Consider the following 26,701-nt stretch of genomic DNA (forward strand, 5'->3'; position numbering starts at 1 on the left):
AAAAACATTAAAATCTTTGTGTTTTGTTGGACGGTACGTTTTTTATCAGTGCCAGCTGAAAATAGAGCCCCACGTGTGTTACAATGAAGCTACAATGGCCTGTGTAAGTAAGACAGTGAAGTATAGGTTTCACCAATCAGAATTTACACTTTTTATACATAGTCCTCCTATTTCAGGGCACCAAAAGTAATGGGAAAGATTCATATAATGTCCAAATTAAGCACTCATGTTTAGTATTTGGTCAACAATCTTTTGAACTTCCCATTACTTACGCAGGGCACTGCACTTCATTGAAGACCTTGGTTGAAAAGTATTTTAAATAATCTCAAATACTTTCAGCGTTTGCTTGAGCCTTCCTGGAGTGCCAAATGGGGCGGGGTTTGCACTTTTAAGACTGTTCCATTAATTCTACTGTGCCAGGCAAACTTAATCAAGCACAGCTAAGTATCTGAAATGTATTTTTCTAATTTTACTTGAACCCAGGTCTGCTGCATAGGAGAAGAGAGAGTGGGGCATAATGTTGCCTATGTGAACCTACTGCGCAAGGCTGAATCTTGCGCTCCAAATATACATTTCTAATTTTCAGTATGTCACATCTGGGCTAACTGCTCAAGGCCTTTGAAAAACTGATGTCTGTAGGCCAGCCTACTCATTGTAGGGCAGGTTGCTTAGATTTAGAACAAATTGAAAAATTTTGTGTGAAATCAGTTTGCTCAAACACACACACACACACACACACACACACACACACACACACACACACACATACACACACAAAACATGTATATATATATATATATATATATATATATATATATATTTATTATTCAAGAAATAAGCAGTTTGATTACATTGCTGATTTATGCCATACACCCTGAGAAACATCTTTCATACTACAGACGGCAAGAGGAGCCCTTTTTATTGAACTGTGATTTAATGGATCAGGTTTAGTCTGTGACATAAGAGATGTGGTAGCCTATAGGAGGGTCCTCTGGTGGCATCACTGTTGGGGGGCGTAGTCTTCCCCTGCCTCATCCACCCAGATCTCTCCGGTCTTGGCGAACTTCACCCCCCCGCAGGCGGTGATGATGCAAGACTTGTGCACACCCTGAGCATTCTCTGCCAGGAAGTTGTCGAACAGAGGGCACTGGTCAGGGCAGCAGAACGGTTGGTGGGCACTCACATTGAAACCTGTGACGTACAGGTCCTCAAAGATGGGGCATTCGATGTAGTCGCCGGGCTGGATGAGGATGGAGCCTGCTGCCTCGCCATGTTTGAGGGCTGTCCCCTGGATGAGGTGACAGACAGCCATCTTCTCTCCCTTGTAGAAGAGATGCACTATGCTGCATGTGGCGTTGGCTACATGGACATTGGGTGCAGGTGCAGGTGCAGCACAGCGCACCGGTGTAGCTGAAAGAAAGAAAGAAAGCACACAAGAGGAAATGAGAGTCATTGAACAGTGCTGAGAGAAACCTGGTCAATATGATCTTTTCTGAAGAAAGTATTGAACTGACAACATGAATGAGGCAGAAGCTGTTTTTTTTTTACAGGGGGGGGTTATTGTTTGACGGAAGACAAATTCGATTTAGGTTTAAAAACACTGCATTGAAAACAGGGGACACATCAGTACATATTCAACAAGGGTAGGCCTACAGGTAAGCAGTAATATACAATTACAGATAAGGGTAATATCTCAGATGGGGGCAGGCTCAGACAGGGTAACAGCACAGAAAGCTATTGACATTAAGGCTTAGTCTGTAAATATATATATATATATATATATATATATATATATATATACATATAAAGTCAGATCTTTAGAGTTGTCAAAAGCAAAAAAAAAACAGGAAATTCCACTGAGCACCATAACTCTAAATCTGACCTACCACTGGCAGGGTTTTCCAGCACACTCAGTTTTGAGTCCTGCTACAATAGCTTTGTTGGGCTACTGTACTTCAGACAACATAGGCAACACTCAGCACGAAGCATGTTGTTTGCTTTTTTCAAAAGCCTAATACTTACTAATCCTAAGACCTTCAGAGAGCTAAAAGACCTCATAGTAAATTGTTTTCAGAATAATAGCCTATCTAGGTTTGCATTTGGTTGATATACAGTTAGTTATGCACTGTGTATCTATATCTGATATCTATATCTATATCTATATCTATATCTATATCTGTCTCTCTCCTGCTAAACACGTTCTGGAGTAGGAGCGTTCTACTCACCTTTGGTAATAGAAATGCTGCCCCCGACCATGCTACCTGAACCAACGCCAATACTATCATGACTGTCAGTGGTTGACCGATTGTGTGAATGTTCTGCTCCCATGTCTGCTGCAATGAGAGAGATGGAGTTAACAAGGTTGGGAGAGAGAAATGCTACAAATGCAAATAGAAAACCAAGTACTACAACACTCTAAAAGGTAGACACACTTTAAAAACAGAACATATGAAAATGTTGGTGGTTTTTTATTGCACAGGTACTGTACTGTGTCTTTACCTGGATTGGTGTTGTTCCTCTGTGGTGCAGTGTAGGCTGGCTGGGTGCTGGGTGCTGGGTGCTGGGTGCGCTGGTGAGGAGTGTAGAGCAGAGCACTGATTTTATACTGTAGCTCCCTGACAGGTCTATTGGTTGAGATTCCAGGCAATGTTCCAAAGATTTCTGAGAACTCAACAGTTTACTCAACTGATTCCAGAGAACAAAAGTCACACCTTTTCCCACCAGGTATGTCCTGTGAGATGTTATGATCTATTCAACCAGGGTTCCAGAGAATCCATACGACACGCCCCCACAACGCAGGGGGCCTACGAGCTCTGGGGGCCTGTCTGCCTCCTGTCATCTCCCACCTACAGTATGTTTCTCTCCTTGTAACATGTGCAGATTGTGTGCCAACAGTTCAATTTATACATTTAACATGAATATGAGACACACTACGAAAACATTTAAACATTAGCTCTCATCTGTAAAATAACCAGCTTTTCATAGCTACACAGGACAGAGTTTTCTCTAAGGAATTGTGCCACTGTGTCAAAATCCACCGGAATGGCTATGACTGCCTTTAGTTTGAACCTTGCTTTATGGAAGCTGTTGTCCAAATGTTTTCTTTGTCTCACTTTCTTTACATTCTGTTGCATGTTTAAATATTGGTGCCCCACTCCCTTCCCTGCAAGAGACTTACTCCACCCGCCTCACCCAAAAAGGTACCTCGATTGTGAGCGACACAAGCCACCCCGCACACAGTCTGTTCAGCCTCCTGCCTTCTGGAAGAAGGTATAGGAGCCTCCGTGCCCACACCACCAGACTCACGAAAAGATTCATACCCCAAGCTGTCAGGAAGCTAAATTCTCTCCCCTCACTCCCCCCAGCCACATCCTCCAGGCTGTCAGCAAGCTGAACCCCCCCCCCCCCCCTCCCAACCCCTCAGCCCCCCCCCCCCCCCCCCCTAAAAACACTACGGACTCTGGACAATCTACTATTCTATTGTTATAATCTACTATTGCATTATTATTTGTACACAGAATACACAGTATTTGGCTGCTATTTACTGTCTCTACTGACTGTTCTTTTTGCACTGTTTGAATTATTTTTATTGAATGTTTTACTTTTAGTATGTCTTGTCTTATCTGTTGTGCCTGGGCACTTTATCTGTCTCACCATGGGAGAGTGAGAAACGTCCTCTCGATTCTTATGTATGTCTTGACATGTGAAGAATTCACATTAAAGCCACTTTGACTTTGACTTTGATATCATGTGGATGTATCAAACAATTTAAGCAATTGGACTGTGTATGACAATAAATGTGTGTTTTCATTCACAGCCAAACTATTTCCATGTTTATAACTTCTTATGTGATCAACTCATTTGAATCTTATCATTTCATACAGTAATTACAGTGGGGAAAGAATGCATACCTGAAAATATTAGTTTTTGACTTCATAGGTGGTTGGGCCTCAATTCAACTGACCTGAGCTAACTACTAAACCAAGCTTAATCAACAAGTTCACTCTAATCACAAACTGAAGACCCCAATTTGCTTCCGCAAAAGAGCACTGCACATCAATAAAACCATGTGCAAAGACCGTTTTGATAATATTTTGCACCAATATAGGCAGAGCAGTAAATAGGAGTGTTGTAAGTAATGGGACAGTGAAGCATTGGTTTCACCTATCACAAATTACACTTTATACATAGTCCTCCTATTTCAGGGCACCAAAAGTAATGGGAAAGATTCAAATCTTCATACATATCCAAATTAAGCACACGTTTAGTATTTGGTCAACAATCCTTTGAACTTCCCATTACTTACGCAGGGCACTGCACTTTATAGCAGACCTTGGTTGAAGAGCATTTGAAATAATCAGTGTTTGCTTGAGCCTGCCTGGAGTGCCAAATGGGGGGGGGTTGCACTTTTCAGACCGTTCCATTGATTCTACTGTGCCAGGCAAACTTAATCAAGCACAGCTAAGTATCTGAAAAGTATTTTTCTAATTTTATTTGAACCCAGGTCTGCTGCATAGGAGAAGAGAGAGAGTGGGGCATAATGTAGCCTATGTGAACCTACTGTGCAAGGCTGAATCTTGCGCTCCAAATATACATTTCTAATTTTCAGTATGTCACATCTGGGCTAACTGCCCAAGGCCTTTGAAAAACTGATGTGTGTAGGCCAGACTACTCACTGTAGGGCAGGTTGCTTAGATTTAGAACAAATTGAAAAATTTTGTGTGAAATCAGTTTGCTCAAACACACACACACACACACACACACACACACACACACACAAAACATGTGTATATATATATATATATATATATATATATATATATATATATATATATATATATATATATATATATTATTCAAGAAATAAGCAGTTTGATTACATTGCTGATTTATGCCATACACCCTGAGAAACATCTTTCATACTACAGACGGCAAGAGGAGCCCTTTTTATTGAACTGTGATTTAATGGATCAGGTTTAGTCTGTGACATAAGAGGTGTGTTAGCCTATAGGAGGGTCCTCTGGTGGCATCACTGTTGGGGGGCGTAGTCTTCCCCTGCCTCATCCACCCAGATCTCTCCGGTCTTGGCGAACTTCACCCCCCCGCAGGCGGTGATGATGCAAGACTTGTGCACACCCTGAGCATTCTCTGCCAGGAAGTTGTCGAACAGAGGGCACTGGTCAGGGCAGCAGAACGGTTGGTGGGCACTCACATTGAAACCTGTGACGTACAGGTCCTCAAAGATGGGGCATTCGATGTAGTCGCCGGGCTGGATGAGGATGGAGCCTGCTGCCTCGCCATGTTTGAGGGCTGTCCCCTGGATGAGGTGACAGACAGCCATCTTCTCTCCCTTGTAGAAGAGATGCACTATGCTGCATGTGGCGTTGGCCACATGGACATTGGGTGCAGGTGCAGGTGCAGCACAGCGCACCGGTGCAGCTGAAAGAAAGAAAGAAAGCACACAAGAGGAAATGAGAGTCACTGCACAGAGACAAATTCGCTTTAGGTTTAAAAACACTGCATTGAAAACAGGGGACACATCAGTACATATTCAACAAGGGTAGGCCTACAGGTAAGCAGTAATATACAAATACAGACATGGGTAATATCTCAGATGGGGGCAGGCTCAGACAGGGTAACAGCACAGAAAGCTATTGACATTAAGGCTTAGTCTGTAAATATATATATATATATATATATATATATATATATATATATATATATATATAAAAAGTTAGATCTTTAGAGTTAAAAAAAACAAACAGGAAATTCCACTGAGCACCATAACTCTAAATCTGACCTACCACTGGCAGGGTTTTCCAGCACACTCAGTTTTGAGTCCTGGTACAATAGCTTTGTTGGGCTACTGTACTTCAGACAACATAGGCAACACTCAGCACTAAGCATGTTGTTTGCTTTTTTCAAAAGCCTAATACTTACTAATCCTAAGACCTTCAGAGAGCTAAAAGACCTCATAGTAAATTGTTTTCAGAATAATAGCCTATCTAGGTTTGCATTTGGTTGATATACAGTTAGTTATGCATTGTGTATCTATATCTGATATCTGTATCTGTATCTGTATCTATATCTATATCTATATCTATATCTATATCTATATCTGTCTCTCTCCTGCTGAACACGTTCTGGAGTAGGAGCGTTCTACTCACCTTTGGTTATAGAAATGTTGCCCGCGACGATGCTACTTGAACCAACGCCAATACTATCATGACTGTCAGTGGTTGAAATATTGTGTGAATCAGCTGCTCCCATGTCTGCTGCAATGAGAGAGATGGAGTTAACAAGGTTGGGAGAGAGAAATGCTACAAATGCAAATAGAAAACCAAGTGCTACAACACTCTAAAAGGTAGACACTCTTATAAAAACAGAACATATGAAAATGTTGGTGGTTTTTTATTGCACAGGTACTGTACTGTGTCTTTACCTGGATTGGTGTTGTTCCTCTGTGGTGCAGTGTAGGCTGGCTGGGTGCTGGGTGCTGGGTGCTGGGTGCTGGGTGCTGGGTGCGCTGGCGAGGAGTGTAGAGCAGAGCACTGATTTTATACTGTAGCTCCCAGACAGGTCTATTGTTTGAGTTTCCAGGCAATGTTTCAAAGATTTCTGAGGAAATCAACAGTTTCCTTATCTGATTCCAGAGAACAAAAGTCACACCTTTTCCCACCAGGTATGTCCTGTGAGATGTTATGATCGATTCAACCATGGTTCCAGAGAATCCATACGACACGCCCCCACAACGCAGGGGAGCCTACGAGCTCTGGGCCCTGTCTGCCTCCTGTCATCTGACACCTACAGTATGCTTCTCTCCTTGTAACATGTGCAGATTGTGTGCCAACAGTTAAATTCATACATTTAACATGAATATGAGACAAACTACGAAAACATTGAAACATTAGATCTCATCTGTAAAATAAGCAGCTTTTCATAGCTACACAGGACAGAGTTTTCTCTAAGGAATTGTGCCACTGTGACAAAATCCACTGGAATGGCTATGACTGCTTTTAGTTTGAACCTTGCTTTAGGGAAGCTGTTGTCCAAATGTTTTCTTTGTCTCACTTTCTTTACATTCTGTTGCATGTTTAAATATTGGTGCCCCACTCCCTTCCCTGCAAGAGACTTACTCCACCCGCCTCACCCAAAAAGGTACCTCGATTGTGAGCGACGCAAGCCACCCCGCACACAGTCTGTTCAGCCTCCTGCCTTCTGGAAGAAGGTATAGGAGCCTCCGTGCCCACACCACCAGACTCACGAAAAGCTTCATACCCCAAGCTGTCAGGAAGCTAAATTCTCTCCCATCACTCCCCCCAGCCACATCCTCCAGGCTGTCAGCAAGCTGAAACCCCCCCCCCCCCCCCCCCTCCCAACCCCTCAGCGCCCCCCCCCCCCCCCCCCCCTAAAAACACTACGGACTCTGGACAATCTACTATTCTATTGTTATAATCTACTATTGCATTATTATTTGTACACAGAATACACAGTATTTGGCTGCTAATTACTCTCTCTACTGACTGTTCTTTTTGCACTGTTTAAATTATTTTTTTTGAATGTTTTACTTTTAGTATGTCTTGTCTTATCTGTTGTGCCTGGGCACTTTATCTGTCTCACCATGGGAGAGTGAGAAACGTCCTCTCGATTCTTTTGTATGTCTTGACATGTGAAGAATTGACATTAAAGCCACTTTGACTTTGACTTTGATATCATGTGGATGTATCAAACAATTTAAGCAATTGGACTGTGTATGACAATAAATGTGTGTTTTCATTCACAGCCAAACTATTTCCATGTTTATAACTTCTTATGTGATCAACTCATTTGAATCTTATCATTTCATACAGTAATTACAGTGGGGAAAGAATGCATACCTGAAAATATTAGTTTTTGACTTCATAGGTGGTTGGGCCTCAATTCAACTGACCTGAGCTAACTACTAAACCAAGCTTAATCAACAAGTTCACTCTAATCACAAACTGAAGACCCCAATTTGCTTCCGCAAAAGAGCACTGCACATCAATAAAACCATGTGCAAAGACCGTTTTGATAATGTTTTGCACCAATATAGGCAGAGCAGTAAATAGGAGTGTTGTAAGTAATGGGACAGTGAAGCATTGGTTTCACCTATCACAAATTACACTTTATACATAGTCCTCCTATTTCAGGGCACCAAAAGTAATGGGAAAGATTCAAATCTTCATACATATCCAAATTAAGCACACGTTTAGTATTTGGTCAACAATCCTTTGAACTTTCCATTACTTACGCAGGGCACTGCACTTTATAGCAGACCTTGGTTGAAGAGCATTTGAAATAATCAGTGTTTGCTTGAGCCTGCCTGGAGTGCCAAATGGGGCGGGGTTTGCACTTTTCAGACCGTTCCATTGATTCTACTGTGCCAGGCAAACTTAATCAAGCACAGCTAAGTATCTGAAAAGTATTTTTCTAATTTTATTTGAACCCAGGTCTGCTGCATAGGAGAAGAGAGAGAGTGGGGCATAATGTAGCCTATGTGAACCTACTGTGCAATGCTGAATCTTGCGCTCCAAATATACATTTCTAATTTTCAGTATGTCACATCTGGGCTAACTGCCCAAGGCCTTTGAAAAACTGATGTGTGTAGGCCAGACTACTCACTGTAGGGCAGGTTGCTTAGATTTAGAACAAATTGAAAAATTTTGTGTGAAATCAGTTTGCTCAAACACACACACACACACACACACACACACACACACACACATACACACACAAAACATGTGTATATATATATATATATTATTCAAGAAATAAGCAGTTTGATTACATTGCTGATTTATGCCATACACCCTGAGAAACATCTTTCATACTACAGATGGCAAGAGGAGCCCTTTTTATTGAACTGTGATTTAATGGATCAGGTTTAGTCTGTGACATAAGAGGTGTGTTAGCCTATAGGAGGGTCCTCTGGTGGCATCACTGTTGGGGGGCGTAGTCTTCCCCTGCCTCATCCACCCAGATCTCTCCGGTCTTGGCGAACTTCACCCCCCCGCAGGCGGTGATGATGCAAGACTTGTGCACACCCTGAGCATTCTCTGCCAGGAAGTTGTCGAACAGAGGGCACTGGTCAGGGCAGCAGAACGGTTGGTGGGCACTCACATTGAAACCTGTGACGTACAGGTCCTCAAAGATGGGGCATTCGATGTAGTCGCCGGGCTGGATGAGGATGGAGCCTGCTGCCTCGCCATGTTTGAGGGCTGTCCCCTGGATGAGGTGACAGACAGCCATCTTCTCTCCCTTGTAGAAGAGATGCACTATGCTGCATGTGGCGTTGGCTACATGGACATTGGGTGCAGGTGCAGGTGCAGCACAGCGCACCGGTGTAGCTGAAAGAAAGAAAGAAAGCACACAAGAGGAAATGAGAGTCATTGAACAGTGCTGAGAGAAACCTGGTCAATATGATCTTCTCTAAAGAAAGTATTGAACTGACAACATGAATGAGGCAGAAGCTGTTTTTTTTTTTACAGGGGGGGGTTATTGTTTGACGGAAGACAAATTCGATTTAGGTTTAAAAACACTGCATTGAAAACAGGGGACACATCAGTACATATTCAACAAGGGTAGGCCTACAGGTAAGCAGTAATATACAATTACAGACAGGGGTAATATCTCAGATGGGGGCATGCTGAGACAGGGTAACAGCACAGAAAGCTATTGACATTAAGGCTTAGTCTGTAAATATATATATATATATATATATATATATATATATATATATATATATATATATATATATACATATAAATTCAGATCTTTAGAGTTGTCAAAAGCAAAAAAAAAAAAGGAAATTCCACTGAGCACCATAACTCTAAATCTGACCTACCACTGGCAGGGTTTTCCAGCACACTCAGTTTTGAGTCTTGCTACAATAGCTTTGTTTGGGCTACTGGACTTCAGACAACATGGGCAACACTCAGCACTGGGCATGTTTTTTTTGTTTTTTTCAAACGCCTAATACTTACTAAGACCTTCAGAGAGCTAAAAGACCTCATAGTAAATTGTTTTCAGAATAATAGCCTATCTAGGTTTGCATTTGGTTGATATACAGTTAGTTATGCATTGTGTATCTATATCTGATATCTGTATCTGTATCTGTATCCGTATCTATATCTATATCTATATCTATATCTATATCTATATCTGTCTCTCTCCTGCTGACCACGTTCTGGAGTAGGAGCGTTCTACTCACCTTTGGTTATAGAAATGTTGCCCCCGACCATGCTACCTGAACCAACGTCAATACTATCATGACTGTCAGAGCCTGAAAAATTGCATGATTGATCTGCTCCCATGTCTGCTGCAATGAGAGAGATGGAGTTAACAAGGTTGGGAGAGAGAAATGCTACAAATGCAAATAGAAAACCAAGTACTACAACACACTAAAAGGTAGACACACTTATAAAAACAGAACATATGAAAATGTTGGTGGTTTTTTATTGCACAGGTACTGTACTGTGTCTTTACCTGGATTGGTGTTGTTCCTCTGTGGTGCAGTGTAGGCTGGCTGGGTGCTGGGTGCTGGGTGCTGGGTGCGCTGGTGAGGAGTGTAGAGCAGAGCACTGATTTTATACTGTAGCTCCCTGACAGGTCTATTGGTTGAGATTCCAGGTAATGTTCCAAAGATTTCTGAGAACTCAACAGTTTACTCAACTGATTCCAGAGAACTCCACAAAAGTCACACCTTTTCCCACCAGGTATGGCTTCTCTCCTTGTAACACGTGCAGATTGTGTGCCAACAGTTCAATTCATACATTTAACATCAATATGAGACACACTATGACAACATTTAAAACGTCAGCTCTCATCTGTAAAATAATCAGTTTTTCATAGCTATATAGGACAGAGTGCGAAATAGCAGAGATTCGGCAAGATACGAAATAGAGAATTTACATGAATGAATAGGCACAAGAATAACGCCCCCTATGCGTTATAGAATAAAGTGAGGAAATATCATTGAGACAGGAGTCAGGATGTTAGGTCATAGTGGGATTGGGACTGGCTATAGGCAACTATCCAGGGCAGAAGAACATCTTATTCCTGCCCTCTACTCTGAAGGGAAAACAGGGGGGGGTTAAAACATTTGCAGAAATCCAAGGCGACGCAGTGCATGGCCAGGGTTTTCCTCAAATCAAGTCGGAGATTCAAACGTTGCAGATTGTAAAAGGAGTTCACCTCAATGTTTTGAAGCAACAGCATAGCTAAAGGATCTTTTTAAAATATCTTTCATACACGACACTCTGACCCTAGGGGACGTGGAACAAGTCTGAAGATTTTAAGATTAGAAAGCATCCGTGATAAAATAGATCCTAATTTGTGAGATTAAAAGAAGCTCTGTAGCTTTTGCTATGTTGGATTGACATTGTTATTTGATGTTTGTTGGTTAGTCACATGTTTATTAGATCATATTTTTCACACATCTGCACTTTGCTATAAATTGGCCTGAAGACTGTTATCTAGTGTTTCAGTTAAATTACACTCTAACCATTGATTTAATTGACTTCTACAGATACATGTATATTTCAACACCTTTAGTGTTTTCTACACACTGGTCTAATGTTGGTGGGGTATAGTTCTGTTTTTTTACATACTGAGGATTTCTCAATCCTCAAAGTGTGATAAAAAAAAATATGAGTATGCATTATTTAACCATATTAATGTTACTCTCCCATGACTAAAATGTATATTTGTGTATATATATATATATATATATATATATATATATATATATATATATATAAATATATATAGATAAAGTTATAAATAAATAAATATATATATATTTTTTTTTTACGTTTCTATAATAAACTCATATTACTGTACAATAAGTCCCAATTTTCTTTTTCATTTCAGAGTCCATACATTTTAAGAAGTTTACAAAATGAACATGATACATGTTGTAAGCCTAAATCAATAATGGGGTAATGTAATGATACTAGACACTCTATGCACATGAGGTTAACAACAGAACTAGAAAGAAAACATTAAACCATAGTTAATATTTATTTCAGAAGAAATAGTAGTAAAAGTAGTAAAAGAGGATAAAGTTTAGACCATGCTGAAAAGGCTATTACAACAAGAATACCTTTTCTTCTTACAAATGTTCAACCATGTCCAACTATTCTCTGTGTTGGTTTAGGGTTAGGGTGTCATAGAATTTAAATAATAATATTTTGAAATAAAATACCGTTAACCGGAGCTGTTGATTCATTCAAAGACTTTATTCACAGAGAATACAAAGCCGTTCAAATTTGCAAAGTTGACCCTGAGTTTTCGTCTGTCACCTGTCTTTATAGACTTTAACCAGGTCAACACCCTCCATTCAACAAACTTCTAGTTCCTGTCTACATACACCAATGACATTCAAGAATTACATTTTGTCATCAAGGTGGGATACTCCCACCTGCCCAGGCACCAGTTTGTCTACCCAAATCTTGATTGGCCCAGGCAGTTTCCAAACGCCTTTTGTCCTGGCTGTTTACAACTGTGTTTATTACTTATTTACCCTAACTTTTAATTACTCTATCCTGGTTTCTGCAGCTTTAATCCTTTGTTCTCTTCACCTCTAGCCAACCCCACAATCTGACCTTACCCCCTTTTATTGCCTTCCCCAAATATCTAGGACCATCTGTTGTCATTTGATCTCTTCGCTGGGTGTGGGATTGCTAACCCTGATATTGTCTTTAAATTTACCATAAGGGTTACAAGTCCTGGCTGGAATTTCCTGATACTCATAATTAAACTAAACAAAAGATATGTATCTCCAATTCCAGCCACGACTTGACATGACTGAACATGACTCATGAAGCTGAAGACAGATTTGGTGGCATTGACACCTCACCACTGATGTCCCCCAGGGCTCTGTCCTTGGGCCTTTACTGTTCTCTCTCTATACCAAATCTCTCTGCTCTGTAATTTCTTCTCATGGTTTCTCCTACCACATCTACGCAGATGACACTCAACGTTTTCTCTCCTTCCCCCCTTCTTACTCACAGATGGCAACACGTGTCTCGGCATGTCTTGCAGACATTTCTGCTTGGATGTCAGCCCACCACCTAAAGCTCAACCTTGACAAGACTGAGGTGCTCTTCCTCCCAGGGAAAGCCTGCCCTCTCCAAGACTTCTCCATCACAGTAGAAAACTCTACTGTGACCTCCTCCCATACAGCCAAGAACCTTGGGGTGATCCTCGACAACCGCTTATCCTGTGTGGAGAACATCACAGTGACAGCACGCTCCTGTAGATTTTTCCTCTACAACATCAGAAGGATACGTCCATTCCTCACCAGAGAAGCAGCACAAATTTTGGTCCAAGCACTTGTAATCTCTCGCCTTGACAACTGCAATGCACTCTTGGCTGGACTCCCCGCCTCCTCCATCAGGCCTCTGCAGCTCATCCAGAACGCTGCCGCTCGTCTGGTGTTCAATCTCCCCAAATTCTCCCATGTCACGCCCCTCCTCCGCACCCTCCACTGGCTCCCGGTAGCAGCTCGCATCAAATTCAAGACCCTGGTGCTTGCCTACCGGGCGGCAAAGGGAACAGCCCCTCCCTACTTGCAAGCAATGGTTAGCCCCCAAACCCTTACAAGATCACTCCGCTCCTCCACCTCGGCTGCCCGCCTGACACCGCCGCGCTACTCGGTCACGGCTTTTCACTGTCCTGGCGCCCCGCTGGTGGAATGAGCTTCCCAAAACGGTCAGGACTGCAGAGTCACTTACGATCTTCCGCCGTAGATTGAAAACCCATTTCTTCAAGCTACATCTAAACAGTCCCTCCAAAAGACCGCTTCACCCTCACTACCCACCCTAAACTAAGCTTAACCCCGAGACCTCTTCTCCCCTGTTACCCCCTTGTACTAGTTCTCTCCTGCTAATAAAATATATATATATATTTAAAAAAAAAGAAAAGAAAACTAGCCTACTGGCATTACGGCTGCCAACGGCCCCTGGTGTGAGCATTGTTTATTTTGTCTTATGATGACTGTTGGATAGTTGACTCACTTATTTAAACAAATGCATTTGTTGTACGTCGCTTTGGATAAAGGTGTCTGCTAAATGCCATGAATGTAAATGTAGATGTAAAACAACCCTGATAACCGCCTCTTCAGACTTGCGCAAGACAGACCCCCGGATTTTATGCTGGGCTGCTGTTAGGCTCTTTTCTCTTGTTTGCAAGCAATAATAAATACCAGACTCAAATATTGTGGCTACTCGGGACTTTGTTTCTTGAATCTCACCTCCAAAGAGCTGAAGTATAGAGTGGTAAATCCTAGACATCCACCACACAACACGTAGAGTCAAATCATGGGCTGTAGTTATTGGACCAAACGTAAACTCTCACGATCCGTTGTAACTTGAGAGCATGGTGGTAACATATTGGGTATTCTTAATGGAATCTAGGATCCAATATGATCAGGTGTCTCTGACACAGGGATAAGCAAATCATTATCAATCTTTATTAACCATAAAATATACTTTGGAGTCAGATATAACATAATTATAACATGTGTTAGTTGGTCATGTGACCACTTGTGAAGAGTCCGCTTTATCATGTCCATAACCATTTCAAGTTGTGCAGGGGAATAAATGTATGTCTTTATTCTTAACCTGCCCAGTCGATTCTCCATCCTTCAGTGTTTTTATTCCAATTCTTCAAAACTCATGAAACATCTACTGAAACTGTTTTCTCTAAGGAATTGTGCCACTGTGACGAAATCCACCGGAATGGCTATGACTGCCTCTAGTTTGAACCTTGCTTTAGGGAAGGTGTTGTGCAAACGTTTTCTTTGTCTCATTTTCGTTACATTCTGTTGCATGCTTAAATATATCATGTGGATGTACCAAACAATTTAAGCAATAGTACTGTGTATGACAATAAATGTGTGTTTTCATTTACAGCCAAATTAATTATATATCCATGTTTATAACTTCTTATGTGATCAAGTCCTTATCATTTCATACAGTAATTACAGTGGGGAAAGAATGCATACTTGAAAATATTTGTCTTTGACTTCATAGGTGGTTGGGGCTCAATTCAACTGAGCTGAGCTAACTAAACCTGGCTTAATCAACAAGTTCACTCTAATCACAAACTGAAGACCCCAATTTGCTTTCACAAAAACCATGTGCAAATACCATTTTGATAATTTGGTGCCACCGCAAAGTGCGTCTGCCATAATCAACACAAAATTTGCACCAATATAGGCAGGGCAGTAAATGGGAGTGTTCAGACGGTTGGCAAGGGGATAGGGACAATTATCCATTGTTCAATCATTACCAATAGGCGAAAACATACACTTATTTGATCATAAAGGGCACAGCAGTTGTCAGGGATAATCCTGCATACCACCAGTGCATCCTCTACAAAATATATGGAAGTAGGCCTAGTGTATATCTTTGCATTATGAAATTCTGTAGCCTGGCAATTTTACCAAGCAGTCCTTTAAACCATATCATTCCATACGTTGGAAAAAGCACAGGAATGAACGCATTCTGCTACGAAGGTGTTTGTTTCTGGCTTCATAGGTAGTCAGGACTCAATTAAACTGAGCTTGGCAAAAAAACCATTAAAATCTTTGTGTTTTGTCGGACAGTACGTTTTTTATCAGCGCCGGCTGAAAATAGAGTTCTACGTGTGTTACACTGAAGCTACAGTGGCCTGTGTAAGTAAGACAGTGAAGCATAGGTTTCACCAATCAGAAATTACACTTTTTATACATAGTCCTCCTATTTCAGGGCACCAAAAGTAATGGGAAAGATTCATATAATGTCCAAATTAAGCACTCATGTTTAGTATTTGGTCAACGATTCTTTGAACTTCCCATTTCTTACGGAGGGCACGGCACTTCATTGCAGACCTTGGTTGAAAAGTATTTTAAATAATCTCAAATACTTTCAGCGTTTGCTTGAGCATTCCTGGAGTGCCAAATGGGGCGGGGTTTGCACTTTTAAGACCGTTCCATTGATTCTACTGTGCCAGGCAAACTTAATCAAGCACAGCTAAGTATCTGAAAAGTATTTTTCTAATTTTATTTGAACCCAGGTCTGCTGCATAGGAGAAGAGAGAGAGTGGGGCATAATGTAGCCTATGTGAACCTACTGTGCAAGGTTGAATCTTGCACTCCAAATATACACCTCTAATTTTCAATATGTTATGTCTGAGCTAACTATTCAAGGCCATTGAAAACCTGATGTCTGTAGGCCAGCCTACTCACTGTAGGGCAAGGTGCTTAGGATTAAAACAAATTGAAATATTTTTTTGTGAAATCAGTTTACTCAAACACACACACACGCACACACAAACACACACACATACACACACACACACACACACACACACAGACACACACAAAAAACATGTATATATATATATATATATATATATATATATATATATATATATATATATACATTTATTAGTCAAGAAATAAGCTTGATTACATTGCTGATTTATGCCACACACCCTGAGAAGAATCTGTCATACTACAGAAGGCAAGAGGAGCACTTTTTATTGAACTGTGATTTAATTGATCAGGTTTAGTCTGTGACATAAGAGGTGTGTTAGCCTATAGGAGGGTCCTTTGGTGGCATCACTGTTGGGGGGCGTGGTCTTCCCCTGCCTCATCCACCCAGATCTCTCCGGTCTTGGCGAACTTCACCCCCCCGCAGGCGGTGATGATGCAAGACTTGTGCACACCCTGAGCATTCTCTGCCAGGAAGTTGTCGAACAGAGGGCACTGGTCAGGGCAGCAGAACGGTTGGTGGGCACTCACATTGAAACCTGTGACGTACAGGTCCTCAAAGATGGGGCATTCGATGTAGTCACCGGGCTGGATGAGGATGGAGCCTGCTGCCTCGCCATGTTTGAGGGCTGTCCCCTGGATGAGGTGACAGACAGCCATCTTCTCTCCCTTGTAGAAGAGATGCACTATGCTGCATGTGGCGTTGGCCACATGGACATTGGGTGCAGGTGCAGGTGCAGAGCTGCACACCTGTAAAGCTGAAAGAAAGAAAGAAAGAAAGAAAGCACACAAGAGGAAATGAGAGTCATTGCACAGTGCTGAGAGAAACCTGGTCAATATGATCTTCTCTAAAGAAAGTATTGAACTGACAACATGAATGAGGCAGACGCTGTTGTAGTGGAGTGACTTTTTTACGGGGGGGGGGGGGGGGGGGGTGGTTCTTATTGTTTGACGGAAGACAAATTCGCTTTAGGTTCAAAAACACTGCATTGAAAACAGGGGACACATCAGTACATATTCAACAAGGGTAGGCCTACAGGTAAGCAGTAATATACAATTACAGACAAGGGTAATATCTCAGATGGGGGCAGGCTCAGACAGGGTAACAGCACAGAAAGCTATTGCTATAGTCTGTAAATATATATATATATATATATATATATATATATACATATAAAGTCAGATCTTTAGAGTTGTCTAAAGCTAAAAAAAAACAGGAAATTCCACTGAGCACCATAACTTTAAATCTGACCTACCACTGGCAGGGTTTTCCAGCACACTCTGTTTTGAGTCCTGCTACAATAACTTTGTTGGGCTACTGTACTTCAGACAACATAGGCAACACTCAGCACTGGGCATGTTGTTTGCTTTTTTCGTCTAATACTTACTAATCCTAAGACCTTCAGACAGCTAAAAGACCTTATAGTGAATTGTTTTCAGAATAATAGCCTATCTAGGTTTGCATTTGGTTGATATACAGTTAGTTATGCACTGTGTATCTATATCTGATATCTGAATCTATATCTATATCTGATACAAGTCCCTCTCCTGCTGAACACGTTCTGGAGTAGGAGCGTTCTACTCACCTTTGTTTATAGAAATGTTGCCCCCGATCATGCTACATGGACCAACGCCAATACTATCATGACTGTCAGTGGTTGAAATATTGTGTGAATCACTTGCTCCCATGTCTGCTGCAATGAGAGAGATGGAGTTAACAAGGTTGGGAGAGAGAAATGCTACAAATGCAAATAGAAAACCAAGTACTACAACACTCTAAAAGGTAGACACACTTATAAAAACAGAACATATGAAAATGTTGGTGGTTTTTTATTGCACAGGTACTGTACTGTGTCTTTACCTGGATTGGTGTTGTTCCTCTGTGGTGCAGTGTAGGCTGGCTGGGTGCTGGGTGCTGGGTGCTGGGTGCTGGGTGCTGGGTGCTGGGTGCGCTGGTGAGGAGTGTAGAGCAGAGCACTGATTTTATACTGTAGCTCCCTGACAGGTCTATTGGTTGAGATTCCAGGCAATGTTCCAAAGATTTCTGAGAACTCAACAGTTTACTCAACTGATTCCAGAGAACAAAAGTCACACCTTTTCCCACCAGGTATGTCCTGTGAGATGTTATGATCGATTCAACCATGGTTCCAGAGAATCCATACGACACGCCCCCACAACGCAGGGGGCCTACGAGCTCTGGGGGCCTGTCTGCCTCCTGTCATCTCCCACCTACAGTATGCTTCTCTCCTTGTAACATGTGCAGATTGTGTGCCAACAGTTCAATTTATACATTTAACGTGAATATGAGACACACTACGAAAACATTTAAACATTAGCTCTCATCTGTAAAATAACCAGCTTTTCATAGCTACACAGGACAGAGTTTTCTCTAAGGAATTGTGCCACTATGACAAAATCCACCGGAATGGCTATGACTGCCTTTAGTTTGAACCTTGCTTTAGGGAAGCTGTTGTCCAAATGTTTTCTTTGTCTGACTTTCTTTACATTCTGTTGCATGTTTAAATATATCATGTGGATGTATCAAACGATTTAAGCAATTGGACTGTGTATGACAATAAATGTGTGTTTTCATTCACAGCCAAACTATTTCCATGTTTATAACTTCTTATGTGATCAAGTCCTTATCATTTCATACAGTAATTACAGTGGGGAAAGAATGCATACTTGAAAATATTTGTCTTTGACTTCATAGGTGGTTGGGGCTCAATTCAACTGAGCTGAGCTAACTAAACCTGGCTTAATCAACAAGTTCACTCTAATCACAAACTGAAGACCCCAATTTGCTTTCACAAAAACCATGTGCAAATACCATTTTGATAATTTGGTGCCACCGCAAAGTGCGTCTGCCATAATCAACACAAAATTTGCACCAATATAGGCAGGGCAGTAAATGGGAGTGTTCAGACGGTTGGCAAGGGGATAGGGACAATTATCCATTGTTCAATCATTACCAATAGGCGAAAACATACACTTATTTGATCATAAAGGGCACAGCAGTTGTCAGGGATAATCCTGCATACCACCAGTGCATCCTCTACAAAATATACGGAAGTAGGCCTAGTGTATATCTTTGCATTATGAAATTCTGTAGCCTGGCAATTTTACCAAGCAGTCCTTTAAACCATATCATTCCATACGTTGGAAAAAGCACAGGAATGAACGCATTCTGCTACGAAGGTGTTTGTTTCTGGCTTCATAGGTAGTCAGGACTCAATTAAACTGAGCTTGGCAAAAAAACCATTAAAATCTTTGTGTTTTGTCGGACAGTACGTTTTTTATCAGCGCCGGCTGAAAATAGAGTTCTACGTGTGTTACACTGAAGCTACAGTGGCCTGTGTAAGTAAGACAGTGAAGCATAGGTTTCACCAATCAGAAATTACACTTTTTATACATAGTCCTCCTATTTCAGGGCACCAAAAGTAATGGGAAAGATTCATATAATGTCCAAATTAAGCACTCATGTTTAGTATTTGGTCAACGATTCTTTGAACTTCCCATTTCTTACGGAGGGCACGGCACTTCATTGCAGACCTTGGTTGAAAAGTATTTTAAATAATCTCAAATACTTTCAGCGTTTGCTTGAGCATTCCTGGAGTGCCAAATGGGGCGGGGTTTGCACTTTTAAGACCGTTCCATTGATTCTACTGTGCCAGGCAAACTTAATCAAGCACAGCTAAGTATCTGAAAAGTATTTTTCTAATTTTATTTGAACCCAGGTCTGCTGCATAGGAGAAGAGAGAGAGTGGGGCATAATGTAGCCTATGTGAACCTACTGTGCAAGGTTGAATCTTGCACTCCAAATATACACCTCTAATTTTCAATATGTTATGTCTGAGCTAACTATTCAAGGCCATTGAAAACCTGATGTCTGTAGGCCAGCCTACTCACTGTAGGGCAAGGTGCTTAGGATTAAAACAAATTGAAATATTTTTTTGTGAAATCAGTTTACTCAAACACACACACACGCACACACAAACACACACACATACACACACACACACACACACACACAGACACACACAAAAAACATGTATATATATATATATATATATATATATATATATATATATATATATATACATTTATTAGTCAAGAAATAAGCTTGATTACATTGCTGATTTATGCCACACACCCTGAGAAGAATCTGTCATACTACAGAAGGCAAGAGGAGCACTTTTTATTGAACTGTGATTTAATTGATCAGGTTTAGTCTGTGACATAAGAGGTGTGTTAGCCTATAGGAGGGTCCTTTGGTGGCATCACTGTTGGGGGGCGTGGTCTTCCCCTGCCTCATCCACCCAGATCTCTCCGGTCTTGGCGAACTTCACCCCCCCGCAGGCGGTGATGATGCAAGACTTGTGCACACCCTGAGCATTCTCTGCCAGGAAGTTGTCGAACAGAGGGCACTGGTCAGGGCAGCAGAACGGTTGGTGGGCACTCACATTGAAACCTGTGACGTACAGGTCCTCAAAGATGGGGCATTCGATGTAGTCACCGGGCTGGATGAGGATGGAGCCTGCTGCCTCGCCATGTTTGAGGGCTGTCCCCTGGATGAGGTGACAGACAGCCATCTTCTCTCCCTTGTAGAAGAGATGCACTATGCTGCATGTGGCGTTGGCCACATGGACATTGGGTGCAGGTGCAGGTGCAGAGCTGCACACCTGTAAAGCTGAAAGAAAGAAAGAAAGAAAGAAAGCACACAAGAGGAAATGAGAGTCATTGCACAGTGCTGAGAGAAACCTGGTCAATATGATCTTCTCTAAAGAAAGTATTGAACTGACAACATGAATGAGGCAGACGCTGTTGTAGTGGAGTGACTTTTTTACGGGGGGGGGGGGGGGGGGTGGTTCTTATTGTTTGACGGAAGACAAATTCGCTTTAGGTTCAAAAACACTGCATTGAAAACAGGGGACACATCAGTACATATTCAACAAGGGTAGGCCTACAGGTAAGCAGTAATATACAATTACAGACAAGGGTAATATCTCAGATGGGGGCAGGCTCAGACAGGGTAACAGCACAGAAAGCTATTGCTATAGTCTGTAAATATATATATATATATATATATATATATATATACATATAAAGTCAGATCTTTAGAGTTGTCTAAAGCTAAAAAAAAACAGGAAATTCCACTGAGCACCATAACTTTAAATCTGACCTACCACTGGCAGGGTTTTCCAGCACACTCTGTTTTGAGTCCTGCTACAATAACTTTGTTGGGCTACTGTACTTCAGACAACATAGGCAACACTCAGCACTGGGCATGTTGTTTGCTTTTTTCGTCTAATACTTACTAATCCTAAGACCTTCAGACAGCTAAAAGACCTTATAGTGAATTGTTTTCAGAATAATAGCCTATCTAGGTTTGCATTTGGTTGATATACAGTTAGTTATGCACTGTGTATCTATATCTGATATCTGAATCTATATCTATATCTGATACAAGTCCCTCTCCTGCTGAACACGTTCTGGAGTAGGAGCGTTCTACTCACCTTTGTTTATAGAAATGTTGCCCCCGATCATGCTACATGGACCAACGCCAATACTATCATGACTGTCAGTGGTTGAAATATTGTGTGAATCACTTGCTCCCATGTCTGCTGCAATGAGAGAGATGGAGTTAACAAGGTTGGGAGAGAGAAATGCTACAAATGCAAATAGAAAACCAAGTACTACAACACTCTAAAAGGTAGACACACTTATAAAAACAGAACATATGAAAATGTTGGTGGTTTTTTATTGCACAGGTACTGTACTGTGTCTTTACCTGGATTGGTGTTGTTCCTCTGTGGTGCAGTGTAGGCTGGCTGGGTGCTGGGTGCTGGGTGCTGGGTGCTGGGTGCTGGGTGCTGGGTGCTGGGTGCTGGGTGCTGGGTGCTGGGTGCTGGGTGCTGGGTGCGCTGGTGAGGAGTGTAGAGCAGAGCACTGATTTTATACTGTAGCTCCCTGACAGGTCTATTGGTTGAGATTCCAGGCAATGTTCCAAAGATTTCTGAGAACTCAACAGTTTACTCAACTGATTCCAGAGAACAAAAGTCACACCTTTTCCCACCAGGTATGTCCTGTGAGATGTTATGATCGATTCAACCATGGTTCCAGAGAATCCATACGACACGCCCCCACAACGCAGGGGGCCTACGAGCTCTGGGGGCCTGTCTGCCTCCTGTCATCTCCCACCTACAGTATGCTTCTCTCCTTGTAACATGTGCAGATTGTGTGCCAACAGTTCAATTTATACATTTAACGTGAATATGAGACACACTACGAAAACATTTAAACATTAGCTCTCATCTGTAAAATAACCAGCTTTTCATAGCTACACAGGACAGAGTTTTCTCTAAGGAATTGTGCCACTATGACAAAATCCACCGGAATGGCTATGACTGCCTTTAGTTTGAACCTTGCTTTAGGGAAGCTGTTGTCCAAATGTTTTCTTTGTCTGACTTTCTTTACATTCTGTTGCATGTTTAAATATATCATGTGGATGTATCAAACGATTTAAGCAATTGGACTGTGTATGACAATAAATGTGTGTTTTCATTCACAGCCAAACTATTTCCATGTTTATAACTTCTTATGTGATCAAGTCCTTATCATTTCATACAGTAATTACAGTGGGGAAAGAATGCATACTTGAAAATATTTGTCTTTGACTTCATAGGTGGTTGGGGCTCAATTCAACTGAGCTGAGCTAACTAAACCTGGCTTAATCAACAAGTTCACTCTAATCACAAACTGAAGACCCCAATTTGCTTTCACAAAAACCATGTGCAAATACCATTTTGATAATTTGGTGCCACCGCAAAGTGCGTCTGCCATAATCAACACAAACTTTGCACCAATATAGGCGGAGCAGTAAATGGGAGTGTTCAGACGGTTGGCAATTATCCATTGTTCAATCATTACCACTAAGCGAAAACATACACTTATTTGATCATAAAGGCCACAGCAGTTGTCAGGGATAATCCTGCATACCACCAGTGTATCCTCTACAAAATATATGGAAGTTGGCCTAGTGTATATCCTTGCATTATGAAATTCTGTAGCCTGGCAATTTTACCAAGCAGTCCTTTAAACCATATCATTCCATACGTTGGAAAAAGCACAGGAATGAACGCATTCTGCTACGAAGGTGTTTGTCTCTGGCTTCATAGGTAGTCAGGACTCAATTCAACTGAGCTTGACAAAAAAAACATTAAAATCTTTGTGTTTTGTTGGACGGTACGTTTTTTATCAGTGCCAGCTGAAAATAGAGCCCCACGTGTGTTACAATGAAGCTACAATGGCCTGTGTAAGTAAGACAGTGAAGTATAGGTTTCACCAATCAGAATTTACACTTTTTATACATAGTCCTCCTATTTCAGGGCACCAAAAGTAATGGGAAAGATTCATATAATGTCCAAATTAAGCACTCATGTTTAGTATTTGGTCAACAATCTTTTGAACTTCCCATTATTTACGCAGGGCACTGCACTTCATTGAAGACCTCGGTTGAAAAGTATTTTAAATAATCTCAAATACTTTCAGCGTTTGCTTGAGCCTTCCTGGAGTGCCAAATGGGGCGGGGTTTGCACTTTTAAGACTGTTCCATTAATTCTACTGTGCCAGGCAAACTTAATCAAGCACAGCTAAGTATCTGAAATGTATTTTTCTAATTTTACTTGAACCCAGGTCTGCTGCATAGGAGAAGAGAGAGAGTGGGGCATAATGTAGCCTATGTGAACCTTCTGCGCAAGGCTGAATCTTGCACTCCAAATATACATTTCTAATTTTCAGTATGTCACATCTGGGCTAACTGCTCAAGGCCTTTGAAAAACTGATGTCTGTAGGCCAGCCTACTCACTGTAGGGCAGGTTGCTTAGATTTAGAACAAATTGAAACATTTTGTGTGAAATCAGTTTGCTCAAACACACACACACACACACACACACACACACATACACACACAAAACATGTATATATATATATATATATATTTATTATTCAAGAAATAAGCAGTTTGATTACATTGCTGATTTATGCCATACACCCTGAGAAACATCTTTCATACTACAGACGGCAAGAGGAGCACTTTTTATTGAACTGTGATTTAAAGGATCAGGTTTAGTCTGTGACATAAGAGGTGTGTTAGCCTATAGGAGGGTCCTCTGGTGGCATCACTGTTGGGGGGCGTAGTCTTCCCCTGCCTCATCCACCCAGATCTCTCCGGTCTTGGCGAACTTCACCCCCCCGCAGGCGGTGATGATGCAAGACTTGTGCACACCCTGAGCATTCTCTGCCAGGAAGTTGTCGAACAGAGGGCACTGGTCAGGGCAGCAGAACGGTTGGTGGGCACTCACATTGAAACCTGTGACGTACAGGTCCTCAAAGATGGGGCATTCGATGTAGTCGCCGGGCTGGATGAGGATGGAGCCTGCTGCCTCGCCATGTTTGAGGGCTGTCCCCTGGATGAGGTGACAGACAGCCATCTTCTCTCCCTTGTAGAAGAGATGCACTATGCTGCATGTGGCGTTGGCCACATGGACATTGGGTGCAGGTGCAGGTGCAGCACAGCGCACCGGTGCAGCTGAAAGAAAGAAAGAAAGCACACAAGAGGAAATGAGAGTCATTGCACAGTGCTGAGAGAAAACTGGTCAATATGATCTTCTCTAAAGAAAGTATTGAACTGACAACATGCATGAGGCAGACGCTGTTGTAGTGGAGTGACTTTTTAATTTTTTTTACAGGGGGGGGGGGTTTATTGTTTGACGGAAGACAAATTCGCTTTAGGTTTAAAAACACTGCATTGAAAACAGGGGACACATCAGTACATATTCAACAAGGGTAGGCCTACAGGTAAGCAGTAATATACAATTACAGACATGGGTAATATCTCAGATGGGGGCAGGCTCAGACAGGGTAACAGCACAGAAAGCTATTGACATTAAGGCTTAGTCTGTAAATATATATATATATATATATATATATATATATATATATATATACATATAAATTCAGATCTTTAGAGTTGTCAAAAGCAAAAAAAAAACAGGAAATTCCACTGAGCACCATAACTCTAAATCTGACCTACCACTGGCAGGGTTTTCCAGCACACTCAGTTTTGAGTCCTGCTACAATAGCTTTGTTGGGCTACTGTACTTCAGACAACATAGGCAACACTCAGCACTAAGCATGTTGTTTGCTTTTTTCAAAAGCCTAATACTTACTAATCCTAAGACCTTCAGAGAGCTAAAAGACCTCATAGTAAATTGTTTTCAGAATAATAGCCTATCTAGGTTTGCATTTGGTTGATATACAGTTAGTTATGCACTGTGTATCTATATCTGATATCTATATCTATATCTATATCTATATCTATATCTATATCTATATCTGTCTCTCTCCTGCTAAACACGTTCTGGAGTAGGAGCGTTCTACTCACCTTTGGTTATAGAAATGTTGCCCCCGACCATGCTACCTGAACCAACGCCAATACTATCATGACTGTCAGTGGTTGACCAATTGTGTGAATCAGCTGCTCCCATGTCTGCTGCAATGAGAGAGATGGAGTTAACAAGGTTGGGAGAGAGAAATGCTACAAATGCAAATAGAAAACCAAGTACTACAACACACTAAAAGGTAGACACTCTTATAAAAACAGAACATATGAAAATGTTGGTGGTTTTTTATTGCACAGGTACTGTACTGTGTCTTTACCTGGATTGGTGTTGTTCCTCTGTGGTGCAGTGTAGGCTGGCTGGGTGCTGGGTGCTGGGTGCTGAGTGCTGGGTGCTGGGTGCGCTGGTGAGGAGTGTAGAGCAGAGCACTGATTTTATACTGTAGCTCCCTGACAGGTCTATTGGTTGAGATTCCAGGCAATGTTCCAAAGATTTCTGAGAACTCAACAGTTTACTCAACTGATTCCAGAGAACAAAAGTCACACCTTTTCCCACCAGGTATGTCCTGTGAGATGTTATGATCGATTCAACCATGGTTCCAGAGAATCCATACGACACGCCCCCACAACGCAGGGGGCCTACGAGCTCTGGGGGCCTGTCTGCCTCCTGTCATCTCCCACCTACAGTATGCTTCTCTCCTTGTAACATGTGCAGATTGTGTGCCAACAGTTCAATTTATACATTTAACGTGAATATGAGACACACTACGAAAACATTTAAACATTAGCTCTCATCTGTAAAATAACCAGCTTTTCATAGCTACACAGGACAGAGTTTTCTCTAAGGAATTGTGCCACTATGACAAAATCCACCGGAATGGCTATGACTGCCTTTAGTTTGAACCTTGCTTTAGGGAAGCTGTTGTCCAAATGTTTTCTTTGTCTGACTTTCTTTACATTCTGTTGCATGTTTAAATATATCATGTGGATGTATCAAACGATTTAAGCAATTGGACTGTGTA

At 41.6% G+C, this 26,701-nt stretch overlaps 6 protein-coding genes across 6 annotated transcripts; all 6 read right to left on the bottom strand.

Annotated features, from left to right (window-relative positions):
- Positions 1-958: 958 nt before the first annotated feature.
- Positions 959-2,839, bottom strand: LOC310817588 (uncharacterized protein; the record flags this gene model as incomplete). Its single annotated transcript, XM_083688226.1, has 4 exons — positions 959-1,410; positions 2,226-2,333; positions 2,500-2,569; positions 2,780-2,839. The coding sequence occupies 4 exons, from the start codon at positions 2,837-2,839 to the stop codon at positions 1,001-1,003; spliced, it is 648 nt and encodes a 215-aa protein (XP_083544352.1). The 3' UTR covers positions 959-1,000.
- A 2,105-nt stretch (positions 2,840-4,944) lies between these two features.
- LOC310817589 (uncharacterized protein) lies at positions 4,945-6,718 on the bottom strand (the record flags this gene model as incomplete). The annotated part of the gene is made up of 4 exons (XM_083688227.1): positions 4,945-5,439; positions 6,168-6,275; positions 6,443-6,526; positions 6,670-6,718. The coding sequence occupies 4 exons, from the start codon at positions 6,716-6,718 to the stop codon at positions 5,030-5,032; spliced, it is 651 nt and encodes a 216-aa protein (XP_083544353.1). The 3' UTR covers positions 4,945-5,029.
- A 2,155-nt stretch (positions 6,719-8,873) lies between these two features.
- Positions 8,874-10,562, bottom strand: LOC310816907 (uncharacterized protein). The gene is made up of 3 exons (XM_083687251.1): positions 10,507-10,562; positions 10,232-10,339; positions 8,874-9,368 (listed from the first exon to the last, which is right to left on the bottom strand). Exons 2-3 carry the CDS (start codon positions 10,332-10,334, stop codon positions 8,959-8,961), a joined length of 513 nt encoding a protein of 170 aa, XP_083543377.1. The 5' UTR covers positions 10,335-10,339; positions 10,507-10,562; the 3' UTR covers positions 8,874-8,958.
- A 5,885-nt stretch (positions 10,563-16,447) lies between these two features.
- On the bottom strand, positions 16,448-18,501 carry LOC310817590 (uncharacterized protein; the record flags this gene model as incomplete). The annotated part of the gene is made up of 4 exons (XM_083688228.1): positions 16,448-17,037; positions 17,866-17,973; positions 18,141-18,231; positions 18,442-18,501. The coding sequence occupies 4 exons, from the start codon at positions 18,499-18,501 to the stop codon at positions 16,628-16,630; spliced, it is 669 nt and encodes a 222-aa protein (XP_083544354.1). The 3' UTR covers positions 16,448-16,627.
- A 1,878-nt stretch (positions 18,502-20,379) lies between these two features.
- Positions 20,380-22,473, bottom strand: LOC310817591 (uncharacterized protein; the record flags this gene model as incomplete). Its single annotated transcript, XM_083688229.1, has 4 exons — positions 20,380-20,969; positions 21,796-21,903; positions 22,071-22,203; positions 22,414-22,473. The coding sequence occupies 4 exons, from the start codon at positions 22,471-22,473 to the stop codon at positions 20,560-20,562; spliced, it is 711 nt and encodes a 236-aa protein (XP_083544355.1). The 3' UTR covers positions 20,380-20,559.
- A 1,808-nt stretch (positions 22,474-24,281) lies between these two features.
- Positions 24,282-26,103, bottom strand: LOC310817303 (uncharacterized protein). Its single transcript, XM_083687815.1, has 3 exons — positions 26,000-26,103; positions 25,725-25,832; positions 24,282-24,869 (listed from the first exon to the last, which is right to left on the bottom strand). Exons 2-3 carry the CDS (start codon positions 25,825-25,827, stop codon positions 24,460-24,462), a joined length of 513 nt encoding a protein of 170 aa, XP_083543941.1. The 5' UTR covers positions 25,828-25,832; positions 26,000-26,103; the 3' UTR covers positions 24,282-24,459.
- Between the last annotated feature and the right edge of the window lie 598 nt (positions 26,104-26,701).

This window comes from Argentina silus (genome assembly GCF_951799395.1).
Source record: "Argentina silus genome assembly, chromosome: 16".
Taxonomy (NCBI): Eukaryota; Metazoa; Chordata; class Actinopteri; order Argentiniformes; family Argentinidae; genus Argentina; species Argentina silus.